This window comes from Helianthus annuus, chromosome 8, assembly GCF_002127325.2.
Source record: "Helianthus annuus cultivar XRQ/B chromosome 8, HanXRQr2.0-SUNRISE, whole genome shotgun sequence".
Lineage (NCBI taxonomy): Eukaryota > Viridiplantae > Streptophyta > Magnoliopsida > Asterales > Asteraceae > Helianthus > Helianthus annuus.
The window spans coordinates 107,075,932-107,092,132 of record NC_035440.2 but is presented as its reverse complement, the minus strand read 5'-3'; the positions used below and the strand labels follow the sequence as shown (position 1 = coordinate 107,092,132).

At 36.0% G+C, this 16,201-nt stretch overlaps 3 protein-coding genes across 4 annotated transcripts; all 3 read left to right on the top strand.

Annotated features, from left to right (window-relative positions):
- Positions 1-648: 648 nt before the first annotated feature.
- On the top strand, positions 649-1,847 carry LOC110873603. Of its 2 annotated transcripts, none has more exons than XM_022122553.2 (2): positions 649-802; positions 1,411-1,847. In XM_022122553.2, the coding sequence occupies exon 2, from the start codon at positions 1,422-1,424 to the stop codon at positions 1,635-1,637; it is 216 nt and encodes a 71-aa protein (XP_021978245.1). In that variant the 5' UTR covers positions 649-802; positions 1,411-1,421; the 3' UTR covers positions 1,638-1,847. The 2 variants fall into 2 exon arrangements, with proteins under 2 accessions (XP_021978245.1, XP_035831752.1); XM_035975859.1 differs by having other exon boundaries at positions 693-802; positions 1,417-1,847.
- A 1,007-nt stretch (positions 1,848-2,854) lies between these two features.
- On the top strand, positions 2,855-3,643 carry LOC110870480 (leucine-rich repeat extensin-like protein 3). Its single transcript, XM_022119658.1, has one exon. It carries the CDS (start codon positions 2,855-2,857, stop codon positions 3,641-3,643), a length of 789 nt encoding a protein of 262 aa, XP_021975350.1.
- A 3,291-nt stretch (positions 3,644-6,934) lies between these two features.
- On the top strand, positions 6,935-14,596 carry LOC110873604 (aspartate carbamoyltransferase 1, chloroplastic). Its single transcript, XM_022122554.2, has 6 exons — positions 6,935-7,250; positions 9,306-9,821; positions 10,737-10,876; positions 12,309-12,482; positions 13,291-13,527; positions 14,269-14,596. The coding sequence occupies exons 2-6, from the start codon at positions 9,326-9,328 to the stop codon at positions 14,374-14,376; spliced, it is 1,155 nt and encodes a 384-aa protein (XP_021978246.1). The 5' UTR covers positions 6,935-7,250; positions 9,306-9,325; the 3' UTR covers positions 14,377-14,596.
- The last annotated feature ends 1,605 nt before the right edge of the window (positions 14,597-16,201 follow it).

The window sequence follows — 16,201 nt, the reverse complement described above, 5'->3', positions numbered from 1 at the left end:
GAGGGGGGTGGGGGTTTAGGTTTTTGGGTGGTGGTGGGGTAGGGTGGGGGTGGGTATTTAGGTTTTAGGTGGTGATATAGTGGGTTTAATTTTAGGTTATTCGACACTTGTCACTCTATAAATCCTTCTTACAATTAGGAGACTTTGTAGAATAACTTGACCCCCTAAATAGATTTAAACTTTTAGGCTTGTCAAACCATAGATTGTTACCAAATGTTACTGTTCCAGTAACGTTATTAAGAAATATTGATAGAAAGAATGGTTTATGCAATAAAACTCAACTACAAATCATATCACTGAGTGATCAGGTTATTGAGGCACTCATATTATTATCTGGAAGTAATATTGGCGCTCAAGTGTTTATCCCTAGATTTTGATTAATACCGCCAAATAAAAGGATTCCGTTTGAATTGAAAAGAAGACAGTTTCCTTTCGCTGTATGTTTTAACATTATAATTAATAAAAGTCAGTGACGATTGCTATGTAAAGTAGGTTTGTTTCTAAAAGAATCGTTTTTTATACATGACCAATTATGTACACATTGTCCTGGATAAAAAAAATTCACTTCTATAAATTTATAAAGACATTGTCAAATTACTTAATTTGTATCCATAAATTCGTGTAAAATACGGGTCTAATAACCTAATAAACTAGTATAGTAAAAAAAACAATATTTTTTACACTAGGGACTATAAGTGTCATTTAGACATTACATTACAATGTTTAAAGTGCACAAGCTGAGATTGGCGGCGAGTTCTTTGAACGCGAACCTGTGACAACCGAAGTTCTATTGTTTCAGCAGGTTTTCTCTATCAAGAATCCATTCTCGTTATGGAAATAATTTGTATTGTGTGTTTTAGTGAAAACCCTAATCGCCTTTGTTAAGTTTTGATGTCAAATTCGACACCATTTTAGTAATTTAGTCTTCCTTAAATGGATCCTGATGTTGTTGTTTGACATTCTGATAGTGAATTAGGACCTTTAATCTGACAAATTGAAGGCCCATGTGTTTAATTTATTATTATTGAATGTTTTGCTTGATGCCCACCAAGTGTTCGACCTATTGCCCCAATGAAAATGGTTCATTGATTATGTCATTTTTATTTCAATATATTTGTTCTGCTTTTTGTAACTGTTGTTTGATCGTAATACCCTTGTCAAGTAGTTATCTTTCATGGGCCTTGTGTCCAATTTATCACTAATGAGTGATGTGCTTAATGCCCACCAAGTGTTCGACCTATTGCCCCAATGAAGATGGTTAATTGATTATGTCATTTTTGTCTCGATACATATGTTCTGCTTTCTGTAATTGCTGTTTGATCATAATACCCATGTCAAGTAGTTACCTTTGTTCAGATTTATGGTGGAATAGAAACCCACAATCACTGTTTTTCTAATGTTTTCTTTCAGTTGCAGAAGAGATGAAGAAAGGGATTCACCCTCAGATGCAATGGATCTCATACGTGACCCAAAGTGGCCGATTGATACACGTTATGATGACCAAAATTCACGAGACAGGCAAGGTTTATCACTTTAAAGCAAGAAAACAGATGGCTCAAAGTGTCGGTCAGGTTGCCAAGTTCAAACGTCGTTATGGACAAGCGGAAGAAGAAGAGAAAGATAACGAGGCTAAGTGAACCAGTATGTCGCCTTTCATTTTAATCCAAATTTGCACCATAAACATGAACCGCATTGGGTTTGTTCCCACATATCTCTTCGGTTTACCTGCATAATCTGATATTTTGTCAACTTTGGTAGCATCTTTGTTTCTCTGAATCAAGATTTCGTTTGCAAATTTTCATACGGACGTAGCATTTAATGATATTTTCGCCTATTTTGGTTAATAATATTATCGTCTATAGTAAGATTATTGATGTCATCTCTTTTAGCATGTGCACGTTAATATCACCGATATATCGGTTATTGGTCCCCTGGTGAGATATCGGTCAAAATATTGGTATCGATATCATCGGTGATATTGACTGATATTGGACCAATATTTGACCGATATATCACCGATTTTCCCGATATCAGTATGCTTCTTCTTAGTTCTACCATTCGTCTTTCTTCTTATTGCTGCTATTAGTGTTTTAAGTCTTATTTGTTAGTTGTTACGGTTAAATATTAGTGTTTTAAGTCTTAGTCAGTTCCTACTTGCTACAATTGTTAGTGTTTTGCAAGTTGCAAAAGGTTAATCTGTTAATGGTAGAAGAGTATACTAAATTGATAGTGTTAAATTGCTATATATATAAATTCAGTATGACATTGAAATTACCAATATCCCACCGTGATTACCGATATCTCAAATATCGGTCCTTGACCGATATCCGATTTTTTGCTGCATTAACTGCTTAGCACGTTAGTCATAAGAATGAAGGGGTGTTTGGACGTTATTATTGCGTTCTGAAAGTGATTATGTGATTAGGGATAACGATAATTAGTTGGGCTTAGATGTTATTTAGGTCCACTGTTTAGGGCCCATATTGACCGGTAAACGGGCTTAGATGTTATTTAGGTCCACTGTTTAGGGCCCATATTGACCGGTAAACTATCTTTCAATCTTGTGTGAATATGCTGTTGTAAAGGTGAGAGTGTAGGCTGTAAGTTTTGCTTTAATCACATGAAATGTATATAACACAAAAAAGTCTTTGTTAAGACACCCAAAGCACAATTTATAAAGCAATGAAAAACCTTTCTTTAACACATTAATAATCATTACCCCTCGCGCAACAGCACATACACAACCCAAAAGCCGTAAATTACTCACCCGTAAGAAAAACATGACATCACTCGTGATACTTATATATATTGTTTCAGAATCTGTAGACATTTATAAAACTAATGCATCCTGCAAATGGTTCGATTAAAATGTATTCGAATCACCCTCTTGGTTCTTGTTCTGCTGGTTTTGAATATCGTGCAAACTGAAGGCAACAAGCACAACCGAACCCGGGTTGTGGGTTTGGGTCTAAATGTCACAAATGGGTCACAAGCGGTGGTGCCATGGGTTAGGCGAGTTAGGCTCCAAGCCGTCGGGTGCGCGGATAGACCCTGGATTTGTAATTCGGGTGGGTTTCCATCTCCAGTTAGAAGACGGTGTTGTGGAAACCGTTGTGTTGAGGTGACCTCAGATGTGAACAACTGTGGAGTATGCGGGATTCGGTGCCCGTTTAACTGGCAATGTTGTCGGGGTCTATGCACCGATATCAATATCAATCCGTTTCATTGCGGGCGGTGTTTCAATCGATGTCCGTTTTTAACCTTTTGCACCTTTGGTATGTGTGGATATGCCGGGCCCTTCCCTCCATTCCCGCCCCGACCCCCAAAACCGCCATTCCCACCGAAACCACCATTCCCGCCCCGACCCCCTAAACCACCATTCCCGCCCCGACCACCTAAACCACCATTCCCGCCCCGACCACCTAAACCACCATTCCCGCCCCGACCACCGAAACCACCATTCCCGCCCCGACCACCGAAGCCACCATTTCCGTTTCCCCCCAAACCCCCAAAGCCTCCTAAAGGACCCGAGCTCCCGCCTGAAGGTCCACCGTTAGTTGATCAACCACCAATTATTGGCAGTCCACCGCCCGTAGATGAAGGCGGTGAACCACCTCCGTCTGATGTCCAGCCACCGCCGTGATAAGTTATTTTGGGTCTGATGTGGTCAGTGTGCTATTGCCATGATGGAGTTATGGTTTTAGGGGGTGTTTGGACTAGCTTTTTTTTTTTTGGCTTATGCTTATATTTTAAAGTAGCTTATGCTTATTTTCTTTCATTTAATAAGCTATTTTTAAGTGTTTGGATTAGCTTATATTCTACAAGTTGATAAGCTCTTTTTAAGTGTTTGGATTAGCTTATATTCTACAAGTTGATAAGCTCTTTTTAATTCATGGCATAATATAAATAAAGATAATTATTATGTAAACTTGTGTACGGTTATTGTTCATTTGTTTGGGGCCTATATTATTTAATAAAGTATTTATTTCATTATTATACTACAAAGTATATGTTGTTATGACTAGTTGACTACATATGCTTTCATCGGTTTTTATAGTTGAGCTTACGATCTAAATCCATTAGCATGCGTTCGGATATAGTGTGTTTTACCATATTATTCGGTTCGTCGTAGATCCAGTAAGTGTCATCGTATTGCGATAATTGGATGTCTGAGAAATTCTTTTTACCATATTACTAAAGTTCTAACAATAATGTATATTTTCTATTGAGGAACTACACATGATGGTAATTACACATATAGTGCCTCGGTCCATTTATCAGGAGACATGGTTTTAAAATCAGATACGAGATTGAAATTATCAAAATTTGTCTAGAGATATAATAACGTATTCTATGTAATCGCATTTATAAATCCTTATAAAGTTTTAGTTTAGATATGATATAACGTGGTTAATTCATATACAACTCATCATTAAATATTTTTAGATCTGTCACTTAATCGTTAAACTTGGCATAAAAGAAAAGAGGAAGATTAACTATCCTTAATCAAGTTTCTTGTTTTTATAATCAGGGGTTTGGTGGGACATCTTGTTTGTGTAAGACGTTTCAACCCCTTTTTGTTATAAAGTTGTAATTTCTTGTTTTAAGATCAACAATAACAACTTTTTTTTTTTTTTTTTTAACAACAAAGGTTACATAATCACTACTCCTAAATTACACCAAGTTTACTACATTGTCAGGAATTGAACCCTGGTTTCTCTCTAAGAGGGACAAAGCCTCTACCACCCCACCAAAGTGGTGATGGCATCAACAATAACAACTAATAGAACAAATTGTATGTGTGTTATATAGATTTATATAGTTGGCTTTATGAATAACAATGATTTGTTTAAATTACTTTTGTAATTTATAGGCACGATGATTAGCTTGAGTGTTTGTGTAAGTCACGTTTTTTTTTTATTTAACTGATTAATTATCTTATATATCCACCATCCACATCCCCCTTTACTCACCCTTTCTCGTCCTTCTAACCATGTGTTCATTTGTTCTCGTCAGTGGTCAGTCCAACAAATTTTATACGGGGTCATGGAACTTTTGGGATCTGTTGACTATCGTTATATATTAAATTTTTCGGTATGGTTTGGTTTAGATCAAGTTGGGTCATATCAAAATGATATTTAGATGTTAAGACGGGTGGTGTGGAATAAAGCTTACATGGTAGTTAAGACACCACATCAGTGCCACATAAGCAGTGGGGCTTTAAAGGCCCAGCCCACTCACTAGCATGGTATGAAATATAACCCTTTAACCGTCAATGAAAAGAAAAAGGAAAATAAAGGGAAAAAGAAACAAGAAAATGGGTGATTGGTGGAAAGGAAAAGGGGGCTCACACATGCATGGATGGCGTTTGTTACGGGGCTGACAGAAGGACCTTTGGCGGCCCCTTTAACTAAAGCGCTGGGTACACGAGGGCGTTAAGGGGCTTTATTGGGTGAGGTGGACGGGAACGCCGCTCCACACCCACCAACCTCAAATTTGTGTTTAATCTTGCTTAATCAGTTGAATTTTGGACCAAAACTGGCCCTAGAGGGCTACCATCATTGCCCCTATCTTTTTTCTCGATCATTCTATCTCTCTCTCTTTTTTTCAAGAGAGTGATTTGTGTAAAATTATTTCCTTTAACCATTCTATTTATAAATTTTAACTTTTGTCATAAAATTTCTTGAATCCTCTACACAGGGTTATATTTATTCACCATATACATATATAATATAAAATTTTAGGGATGTTACAAAACTGAATTTTTGGTGAATTAAGTTTAAGTTTTAGGCGAATTAAGTTTTAATGAAAAACGAACTGAAATGTGTGAAGAAATAAGATTTTTATTTAGGAAAAGGACAAGGACGATGAGTACGTTTTATCACCGATGAACTTGTATCTGTTTTCAGAAAACCAAAGTTTACGATTTGGTTTCGGTTATACATTTTCTGAAAACCGAAAAGCTTGACTTTTTATTAAAGGAGCACAAAAAAGAAATAAAAAAGTAAACCGTCTATTTTTAATGTTATTTATTGAATTTATGTATTATAACTTTTATTTTTGAATGTTAAGTAATTTATACAAATTAACAAATGGTGTATCCTAAAAAAATTAGACCTAAATTTGTAACTTAATTGACAATTACCTAACAAAATATTAGGCCTAAAATTTTTGAATAGCTAAACCATAAAAACTATAACCTAACTAAATCCATTGTGAAAACAAAAAACTAAAGCCGAATGGTTTTCAAAAATTCATAAAACAAATTTTCGGTTTGATTTAAGTTTAAACTCGACCCATAAACATTCTTGGATTAAGAAGTATAATTAATAGATGTGTGAGTTAGCCGTAAAAATATATGAAGTCTCTTCTTAAACTTGTAGAAGTACATACTTTTCCAATTTCAAGATAAATATGATTAGAAAAAATATGTATCAAGGCATTCATATTGAGTTCTCTTACAGTCTTACTTCATCTCTATAATTACAATAAAAACACTATTTTTTCTCTCTTATTTTCAATTAAATAATACTTTTTATAATTTTATTATTACCTTTTCTCTTTTCTCCACTCACAAACACTTTCAAAAAATATAAAAAAATACAGAGACGAACAATATCTCCTCCAAATTTATTGATGAACAATAAAAAAAATATAGAGGTTACACTCACGTAAATATGTAAGATCCATTGTGAAAACTCTCAGAATATGTAATTTTTCAAGTTGATATCTAAACCGGAAAAAAGCATGTTGGATTTTTAGGCCGGTGGGTGTGGGGTGCGTCTCCAGGTCGTGATGGCCCATCGAGGCCCGTTAACATCGCCCCCTAGGGGCCCGACACGTCGGTTTCGTCGACCAAGAGATGAAGGAGACGGAGCTATGTGTTTGACGGTTGTGATATGAATATTAAAGGGACACACTCATCACCCACACTCTAAAATCCTAAACCCATCACTTGAGTGTGGTGATGACCCTGATGACAAACCGCTTACATATCGATTTAACACCAAATGACGGACCACCACCACGCAGTCGCACCAGCGTATTCATAGATTTTAGGCTTGTGGCCCTATCCAAAGTCACGCACGGTCACCCCCAATAATACTCTACATAGATTCTTGTGTTTTTCTTTCTTTTTTTTTGCCCTAAATCTCCATTTAAGTTCACTATATCTCAATCCACCTTTCTCTATTTGTTCGCTTTGTTCTGCAAATCAATTTACAGAGGCCAGTACCAGTTCGTGATCGTAGGTAATTTCTCATCTTCCGTCTCATTGTTGTTCATACCTATTTATGATTATCACCGATGTTTTCTTCATTCTTGTTCAAGTTATCGTTACAATCCCTCATTTAGATATTTTAAGTGAGGATATTGATTTTTATTGCGTTAAAAAGTAGCTTGAATTTGACTTTTAAAGCCAAATGAGATATTAAGAAATTAAGATGTTTTTTAAATATTTTTTAGCCTGTAAATGAACGTAATTCGTTTAGTTAAATGAATGAACATGAACGCATGTCTCGTTAGTCGTTTGTTTATGTGTGTTAGTGTACTTTTGATTAAGTTTGTTCATTTACATTCATTTATACATAAAATATATAGCAATTTAACACTAACAATTCAGTATACTCTCCTACCGTTAACAAATTCTTAACCTTTTGCAACTTGCAAAGCACTAACAATTGTTGCAAGTAGGAACCGACTAAGACTTAAACACTAACATTTAACAATAACAACTAACAATTAACACTTAAAATACTAATAGCACCAATAAAAAGAAAGACGAATGGTAGAAATAAGAAGAAAGGTACTGAAATCGGGAAAATCGGCGATATATTGGTCAAATATCGGTCAATATCGCCGATATTCTCGGTACCAATATTCTGACTGATATTTTGCACCGTTATCTCGGTAGGGGACCGATAACCGATATATGATATATCACTGATATATCGGGATATTAACTACATAGCAATTTAGTCTAGTTTTATGAAATTAAAATATGACCAATACAGTTTAGTCTATTTTATTATTTTTTTAGGCCAAACGAATTGATGTTCACGTTTACTTTTAATTGGTGCTCATTGAATTATGTTTGTTTATATTTGTTCATATGTTTTTTAGTTATGTCCGTTCGTATGTGTTCATTAACGTTCGTTTATACTATTAATTAACTAACACGAGCTAGAAAACCCCTTGGTTTAATTCTTTGTGTTCAATTGTTTGCTCGGTTAAAGTTAAACGATCGGACACGAACATGCCCATTTCATGTTCGTTCGGTTAATTTACAAGCCTAAATTATGCTATACGGCTATACACATAATTGATTGTCCTAACTCCCCTAATGAGATAAAATCATGAAACAGGAACAAGTTTATGTTGTAATAAATACTCAAGTTTCAATATTGTTTCATTGCTTTGAATTATTTTATAATGGTTTAAGTTTAAAGACCCAAATGAAACAATTATAACCATCACTAAGTGCTCTAGTGGTGGCCACGGATATTTAAGTTCCACCTATGGTCGGCGCGGGTGAGTTTTTCCCTCCAGGTCTCGGGTTCGAGTCTGAGTGATAGGGGTTTCTCATTGAGGGGTTTAAATTGGGGATCTATTGTGCGAGGGGGCTCTCTAGCACGGACCCGGTTAAGACGACGTATGCTAGATCTCCCGACATTCGCGAGTAATTCACACCTTTAAAAAAATGAAACAATTATGAAACTTGGTTATTACTGGAAAGAGTAATCACTAAATAAGTAACCAACATTTATATTTGTTCCATTTAGATATCTTATTTTTGACACTTACAAAACTACAATCGAGCCGGGTCTCACTGGAAGCAGCCTCTCTATTCCTACGGGGTAGAGGTAAGGCTGTCTACATCTACCCTCCTCAGAGGCTCAGACCCTACCTTAGCTTTGCTATTGGTGGGATTTACTGAGTATGATGATGATGATTTTTGACACTTACAAAAAATTGATAACAGTGGAACAATTATAAAACTTGAGTGATTTCGTAGTTAGAAAAAAGTTTTGAGTGACTTTAGTGGAACACTGAAGAAACTTGGTTACTATTAGTTGACGTATTTCCCTTAAAATACAAGTGAAAATGGAAATTGTTGCGATTTTGACGGCCTGCTAAATTGATGTCGGCGTCTTATTTGAATTTGGAAAATACAAGGTTGGGGATAAAATCCCAAAATGTATATTCTTTTATTCTTTTCATTATTTGTATACCTCAAGAAATATTAATAGTTGTAAGTTTATAGATATAAATGTATAATCACAACTTTGTGAAAAAAAATTATATAGGTGAGTATCAACTCAAGACAATGTCATCTTGTGCATTTTCGACATCTACGTTGCGTGAGACGCTGCCAAATCATGAATCCGTATGCAAAAAACCAAGTGAATTCAAGAAAAACTGCATTTCTGCTGACGTGTCGCATCTGAAGCTGACCTGGCGTAACTCGATGACATGGAAACAAACTGGAAGTAGACTCAAATGCAGGGCACTAGATGTTAAAAACACCGATGCTTTCTTGAAAGGGCGATTGTTTCAGCTTGATGATGTGATTGAAGCACAACAGTTTGATAGAGAGATCTTGAGTGCTATATTCGAAGTGGCACGTGAAATGGAAACGATTGAGAAAAAGTCACGTGGGAATCAGATCTTAAAAGGCTTTTTAATGGCTACTCTTTTTTACGAGCCTTCGACGAGAACCAGGCTTTCGTTTGAGTCAGCGATGAAGCGGTTGGGCGGTGAAGTTTTGACAACAGAAAATGCGCGTGAATTTTCGTCTGCTGCAAAAGGAGAGACACTTGAAGGTAATTATAAGTGGTGTTTGGGTCGGGTGATGGGTCAAAACAGGTTTGGGTTGTAATGGGTCGTTTTCAGTACGGGTCAAAACATGTTGGGTTGAGTTGGGTTGACTGGTACACAGCTTTTCTTCATTCTTTGGTGTTTTTTTTTTATAAATAATTAATGCATTAGCCATGGTTACTGGAAGTGACAAGCAATACTATCACAATTATAATCTGTATCTTTGAATGAAACGAGTTAGAAGGTTGTATGAATTAAAATAAAAATAGACGTTGGACGACTTTCAACTTGTTCGACATGTTCTCTTTTTAGATAATTTGTATGTAGTGAATTGGGTCAAAAAGGGTCGTGTTGAAACTGATCATTTGGGTCAGATTGGGCATCCACACACTTTTTTGTCCTTTTTATAGTTACTAATGAGATAATTATGAATGCAAAAACAATATTATCATAATAATAACAGAAATCTTAGAGACTTAGAGTAAAATGATTTTAGGAGGTTGTATGCATAACGCACTAGAAATAGACTATGAACAACTTTCAACCCATTCCACCCGTTTCCCTTTCTCAGCTACAACCCTAATGAACCCGTTTAAGGTTGTAGATTTTTCGTTCATTATGTAGATTTTTTTTTTTTTTTTTGCAGATAATTATGCTTAAAAAAAAATACTATAATAAAATTATTAATAATAATCTGAATATCTGAATAAAATAAGATAGGAGGTTGTATACTTGTATGCATTAAAAATAGACTTTGTGCGACTTTCAACCCGGCCGTTCCTTTTTTAAGTTAACCTTTTTCATTGGAATCATTAGAGATATAAAAATAAGATAAACCAAATCAACCCACTAATGAGTAAATGGGACGAAATTGCCACCTTCATATCGTTCAAACTATTTTGTTTTGATACTTTATTTAGATACAATAAGGACGGTTGAAGGGTATTCGGACATCATTGTAATGAGGCATTTCGAAAGTGGTGCTGCTAGAAGAGCCGCCATGACAGCTAATATTCCCGTTATTAACGCTGGTGATGGACCAGGACAGCATCCTACTCAGGTATACCCTGAAAATGCCGAGATTTTCTTGTGATTTTTTTAATTACATTTCATCATGACAAGATTAATATAAAAAGAATTCAATATTATGTTTGTTTTGAATGCACTAGCGGGATCATTTTACTAATGTACTTAAAAAAATAGGAATAATGGATTTAAATACTCCCAACTATTGTTAATTGGCCGCCACCGGTCCTAACTACGGCCGCCACCAGTCCTAATTACAAAAATCACCACTGGCAGTCCCAACTATTAATATATTGCCCTCCAATGGACCCTGACTAACGGAACCCTAACATTGTTAGTCGCCGGTTGCTGGAAAATCGCTTTTGGCCGGAAAACTCAACATTTTCGTCCCAAACCTCTTTGTAACCTTAGATTTGACTTTTAGGAACTTTTTTCTAGTAAAAGCTTCAATTATTAAGGTCGTTGGAAAAACGTTATTTGGCCGGAACACACCTTTTTGGCCAGAATACTCAACCGTTTCGTCTCAAACCTCTTTGTAACCTTGGATCGGACCTTTAGGAACCTTTTTATAGTAAAAGCCCCAATTACTGAGGTCGCCGGGTAACTCCTTTTTGGCTAGGAAACTCCTTTTTGGCCGGAAAACTCAACATTTTCCTCCCAAACCTGTTTGTAACCTTAGATCGGACTTTTAGGAGCCTTTTTCCGGCCAAAAACGTTTTTCCGGCAACAGACGACTAACGGCGTTAGGGTTCTGTTAGTCAGGGTCCATTGGAGGCCAATATGTTGATTAGGGGTGTAAACGAGCCGGGCCGAGCCCGAGCTCGACCAGGCTCGAGCTCGGCTCGTTAGGTTTTTATGATGCTCGAGCTCGAGCTCGGCTCGGTTCGAGCCTACGTCTTTGAGCTCGAGCTCGGCTCGCGAGTAAAACCCAAAGCTCGAGCTCGGCTTAACTCGGCTCGAACTATTTTGAGAACAACCTTAAACGAGCTAAAAGCTCGGCTCGAGCTCACTTCAACATCGCTTAAACGAGCCAAAGCTCGGCTCTAGCTCGGCTCATCAATGTTATCATCATTATTAATATATTATATATTAAAAAATTAAAATTTTGTATGGGCTCGTTTGGGCTCGCGAGCCTAAACAAGCTTTGTATTTCGGGCTCGAGCTCGGGCTCGATAACAAAACGAGCTCTATTTCAGGCTCGAGCTCGGGCTCGGGCTCGTTAAGGCTCGGCTCGTTCGAGCTTTTAACCGAGCCGATCACGAGTAGCTCTCGAGCCTCTGGGCTTGTTTACACCCCTAATGTGATAGTTGGGACTGCCAGTGGTGATTTTTGTGGTTGGGACCGGTAGCGGCCAATTAACAATAGTTGGGATTATTTAAATCCATTATTCCAAAAAAATACGTTGTCTAATCACCACAATTGATTGGATTACTTATTTTGATTCTATGTTGTGGTAAATGTAACAGGCTCTTCTTGATGTGTACACTATTGAAAGAGAGATAGGAAAGCTGGATGGAATTAAAGTTGGTCTAGTAGGTGATCTTGCTAATGGCCGTACCGTTCGATCCCTTGCGTATCTTTTAGCCAAATACAATGATGTGAAAATCTACTTTGTTTCTCCAGAAGTTGTTAAAATGAAGGTATGCACTTTATAGACCATAGCCTTATGAAAAGTCAACGGCAATGTCAACCCATTTACTTATGAATGGATCGATTCAGGTCATGTTTCAATTTCACTCCAACCGTCAAACGGGTTGAATAACAAAATATTTAAAAAGGAAGTGGGTCAAATGGGTACATAGTTCTCCCATATGTGTTTTTATTGAAAGCGTTAATTACGTTTTTCGTAACTGTGGTTTGTTAAAAATAACCATTACAATCAATTAGTTTAAAAATTGCCAAAACAATACCTGGACTCACTTTTATTGAAAATAACCCCATCCAATTTACCGTTGCCGCCACCTCCACGGCGGCGAATACGACGGCAACCACGGCCGTGTCTGTAACTGTCGCGGAGGCGTTGTCAGGTGTTAATTCGATAAATTCCGCAACGAGGTCGTTTCGGTTTTGTCAAAAACTTAACGGTAAATTGGATGGGGGGTTAACGGAGGTGGACTCTAATTGTTACAAAAGTGAAAGTACTAGTAATGTTTTGACAATTTTTAAACTAATGGACTGTAATAGTTATTTTCAACAAACCACTGGGACGAAAAACGTAATTAACTCTTATTGAAATAATGTTTTATGTAATCATATTCGAAGCTAATTCTTCACAATAAATTTGGATAAGTGTTTCTGGTCAACCCAACATGTCATTTGACCCATACCAAAAAATGTTCTGTTTTGACTCATAACCCAACCCGCTCCCGCCTATACTTACAATATTTTCTAGATTCCTGAATTATGTGCTTATTTATATGTTTTCTTGGTTTAAAAATGGGCCCGTAGGACGACATTAAGGACTACTTAACATCAAAAGGAATCAAATGGGAAGAAAGTGCAGATCTAATGGAAGTGGCATCCAAATGTGACGTTGTGTATCAAACTCGCATCCAACGAGAGCGATTTGGGGAAAGAGTTGATCTATATGATGAAGCGCGTGGCAAATACATTGTCAATCGTGATGTCTTGAGTGTAATGCAAAAGCACGCAGTGGTCATGCATCCTCTTCCAAGGCTTGATGAGGTAAGCGTGACTCGTAATAAAATAACAGGCCATTTCTTGTCTTTCTTAAAGTTCAAATTTCAAATATATACTTTTGAATTTCATAATACCATTTCTCACCCTTTCAAAACACTTGAAGAATGTTATATTTAATCAATTATATTTAGATATGATATTTTAATCTTTTAGAAGGATACGTATGAAATTAAATCCTAAACATAAATTTGGGTATGCCGTATGCAACACAAATTCAGTCACAATTTTTCACTTTTAGTTGTTTACATTACAAAACAACCAAGAAAAACATTTATTTTGGTATGCATTTGCATATGTGCGTATTCATCTCAGTACCGCAATAAATGTGGGTTGATTCATGTTATATCTGACCTCTATCGGATGGGTGTGCTCTAAATAATAATTAGTTAAAAGGTAACTGGTCAAACGGTCGAAAAAGTTGAAATTGAACTCTAGTGTATTTAAATTGTTAGAACCTCTTTAGATCACTTGTATCCAAAAGTATTAGACTAGTATTATTATTATTATTATTATCATATAGTTATGGTAATCATATATATCACATTGATTACTGATTAGTTATATAATCAAGAAAAAGAAACAGAAGATGTTTGCAGGTTGGCCTGACCCATCCAAACCCGTAATGGGTATATCCGTTTCTGAAACCACCCGTTTTTTCTTTAATCTGAGGTGGTTTGTTTATTTGATGATGCAAACAATGACATTCGTCTTATTGATCATATGTAGATCACAGTGGAAGTAGATGACGATCCAAGAGCCGCGTACTTCAGACAAGCGAAAAATGGACTCTTTATTCGAATGGCTTTGTTAAAGCTCTTACTTCTTGGTTGGTGATGATGATGATGATTCAAATTTTGAAAATTGCAGGAATAATAATGTTGGTATGAAAGATGCATGAATTAGATCAATCAACACTTTTTTTTGCATGGATGTTAATTGCATTTATATGTGCTATTAATTTTGGACCAAATAGACATATGATAAGCTTCCAAGACATCATTTGTGCTATATGTCTTCTTATGAGTGTTGGTTATTATGATTTGATTTTCAATGATGAAAGCTGAACCAGATTTCAAAGTGCATGGAAATATATTCCAATGAAAGTTGTGATTGTTGTTTTGGATGCATAGTTTCTTTTTGATAAAGGTTTAAATTTTTTCAAGAAGAGTAAAGTGCCATTTTAGTCCCTGTGGTTTGGGCTGTTTTGCCAGTATAGTCCAAAGGTTTTATTTTTCGTCAGTGGATCCAAAAAGGTTTCACCATTACCATTTTGGTCCAACTGACTTAACCCCTTCCATGAACCTCTGTTAGTCAAGGGCAATTTTGTCAATTCTGTTTTATTTTATTTATTTAAAGCATTTATTAAACCAACCTTATTTAAGGGACTATTTGTGTAACTAACTTCAAGTTTTGGATCAGAATGAAAATACATATGTTTTTTATTCAAATAAAGAAATTCACACCAACCCCTCACAATCATCCTTCTCTCTCTCAAGTCTACGCCACCACCAACCCACCACCACAACCACCAACCACTACTGCCGTCATCGCTGACCACCACCGCTGCACCACTATTATTGAAACCGCCACTATCCAAACCCCCACCACCATCCACTTTTCATTCCCCCAAACAACGGCGGACCAAACTGAAGAATAAACAATAATTATCACCGTCTAAGAAGATTCTGATACCTACCGAGCAGGCGGTTACGTGGTGATTATGGGTGATGTTAGGACGGAGTGGTTGTGTGAACGGTGTTGCAGCGGCGGTTACGTGTCTCGATCACTTTAAATAATTTTGAATTTTATAATTAGTTTCTATCTCATTTTTATCTAAGTTTCCATATAAACTTTGTTCAAAATTGAACCCCACTACGTATCTATTTTTATTAATGTTTCAACATTTTTTTTTGCTTGGGTAATACTGAAGTGTTTCAATTTTAATAATAAATAAATAACTGATTACATTATTTGAATTTTTATAATTAGTTTTCTTATTTTTATCCACATTTTCATATAAACTATGTTTAAAACTTAAAAGCCACCCACCGCTACTTGCTTTCGCTCGCCAGGTTTGGCTCAAAAATTTTTAGGCCAAAATTGTATAACAGAATTGAGGTCTTTTTCGTAAAATAAAAAAATATATATATAAAAATTGTTTTAGATCTTATTTTTCATATATTGATGTGCACAAAGTGGTTTAATTAAAACTAACTATATTTAACCCTAACCTAGACACTCTAAGTTCAAAATTTACAACCTAAGACTCTATAAACCTAAATCACACAACCGACAAGTGTACCGATCAATGTAGTACAACCTAAGAAGTCTGAGTATCGAACCCACGAGACTCTACTAATTACGTTAACTAGACTCAATTACTTATCTACAGACTCGACTAAATTGTTTTTATATTTTGAGGGGGTTTTTCTAATAACCTAATGCAATTAATTAAAATACTATCTAACTCGAACACTGACACGAATTATGACTTTGGATTAATTCAGATGATGGAGAAGACACTGCCTAGGTTAGAATCCTATACATGTATGACGAGTTTTCTATCAGAATTGGAACTATTGTGGAATCGGGATCTTAAGTTGCTAAACTCAAAGGTAATCTAAAGGACCCTTGACTCTTCTCAAGGTGAAACCTAAAA

Excerpts from the sequence above, each read along its gene's own strand:
- LOC110873603 (XM_022122553.2), top strand. The coding sequence starts at position 1,422 with ATGAAGAAAGGGATTCACCCTCAGATGCAATGGATCTCATACGTGACC.
- LOC110870480 (XM_022119658.1), top strand. The coding sequence starts at position 2,855 with ATGGTTCGATTAAAATGTATTCGAATCACCCTCTTGGTTCTTGTTCTG.
- LOC110873604 (XM_022122554.2), top strand. The coding sequence starts at position 9,326 with ATGTCATCTTGTGCATTTTCGACATCTACGTTGCGTGAGACGCTGCCA. Across the intron at positions 10,877-12,308 it reads CAGGACAGCATCCTACTCAG|GCTCTTCTTGATGTGTACAC; the intron begins GTATACCCTGAA and ends TAAATGTAACAG. Across the intron at positions 12,483-13,290 it reads CAGAAGTTGTTAAAATGAAG|GACGACATTAAGGACTACTT; the intron begins GTATGCACTTTA and ends ATGGGCCCGTAG.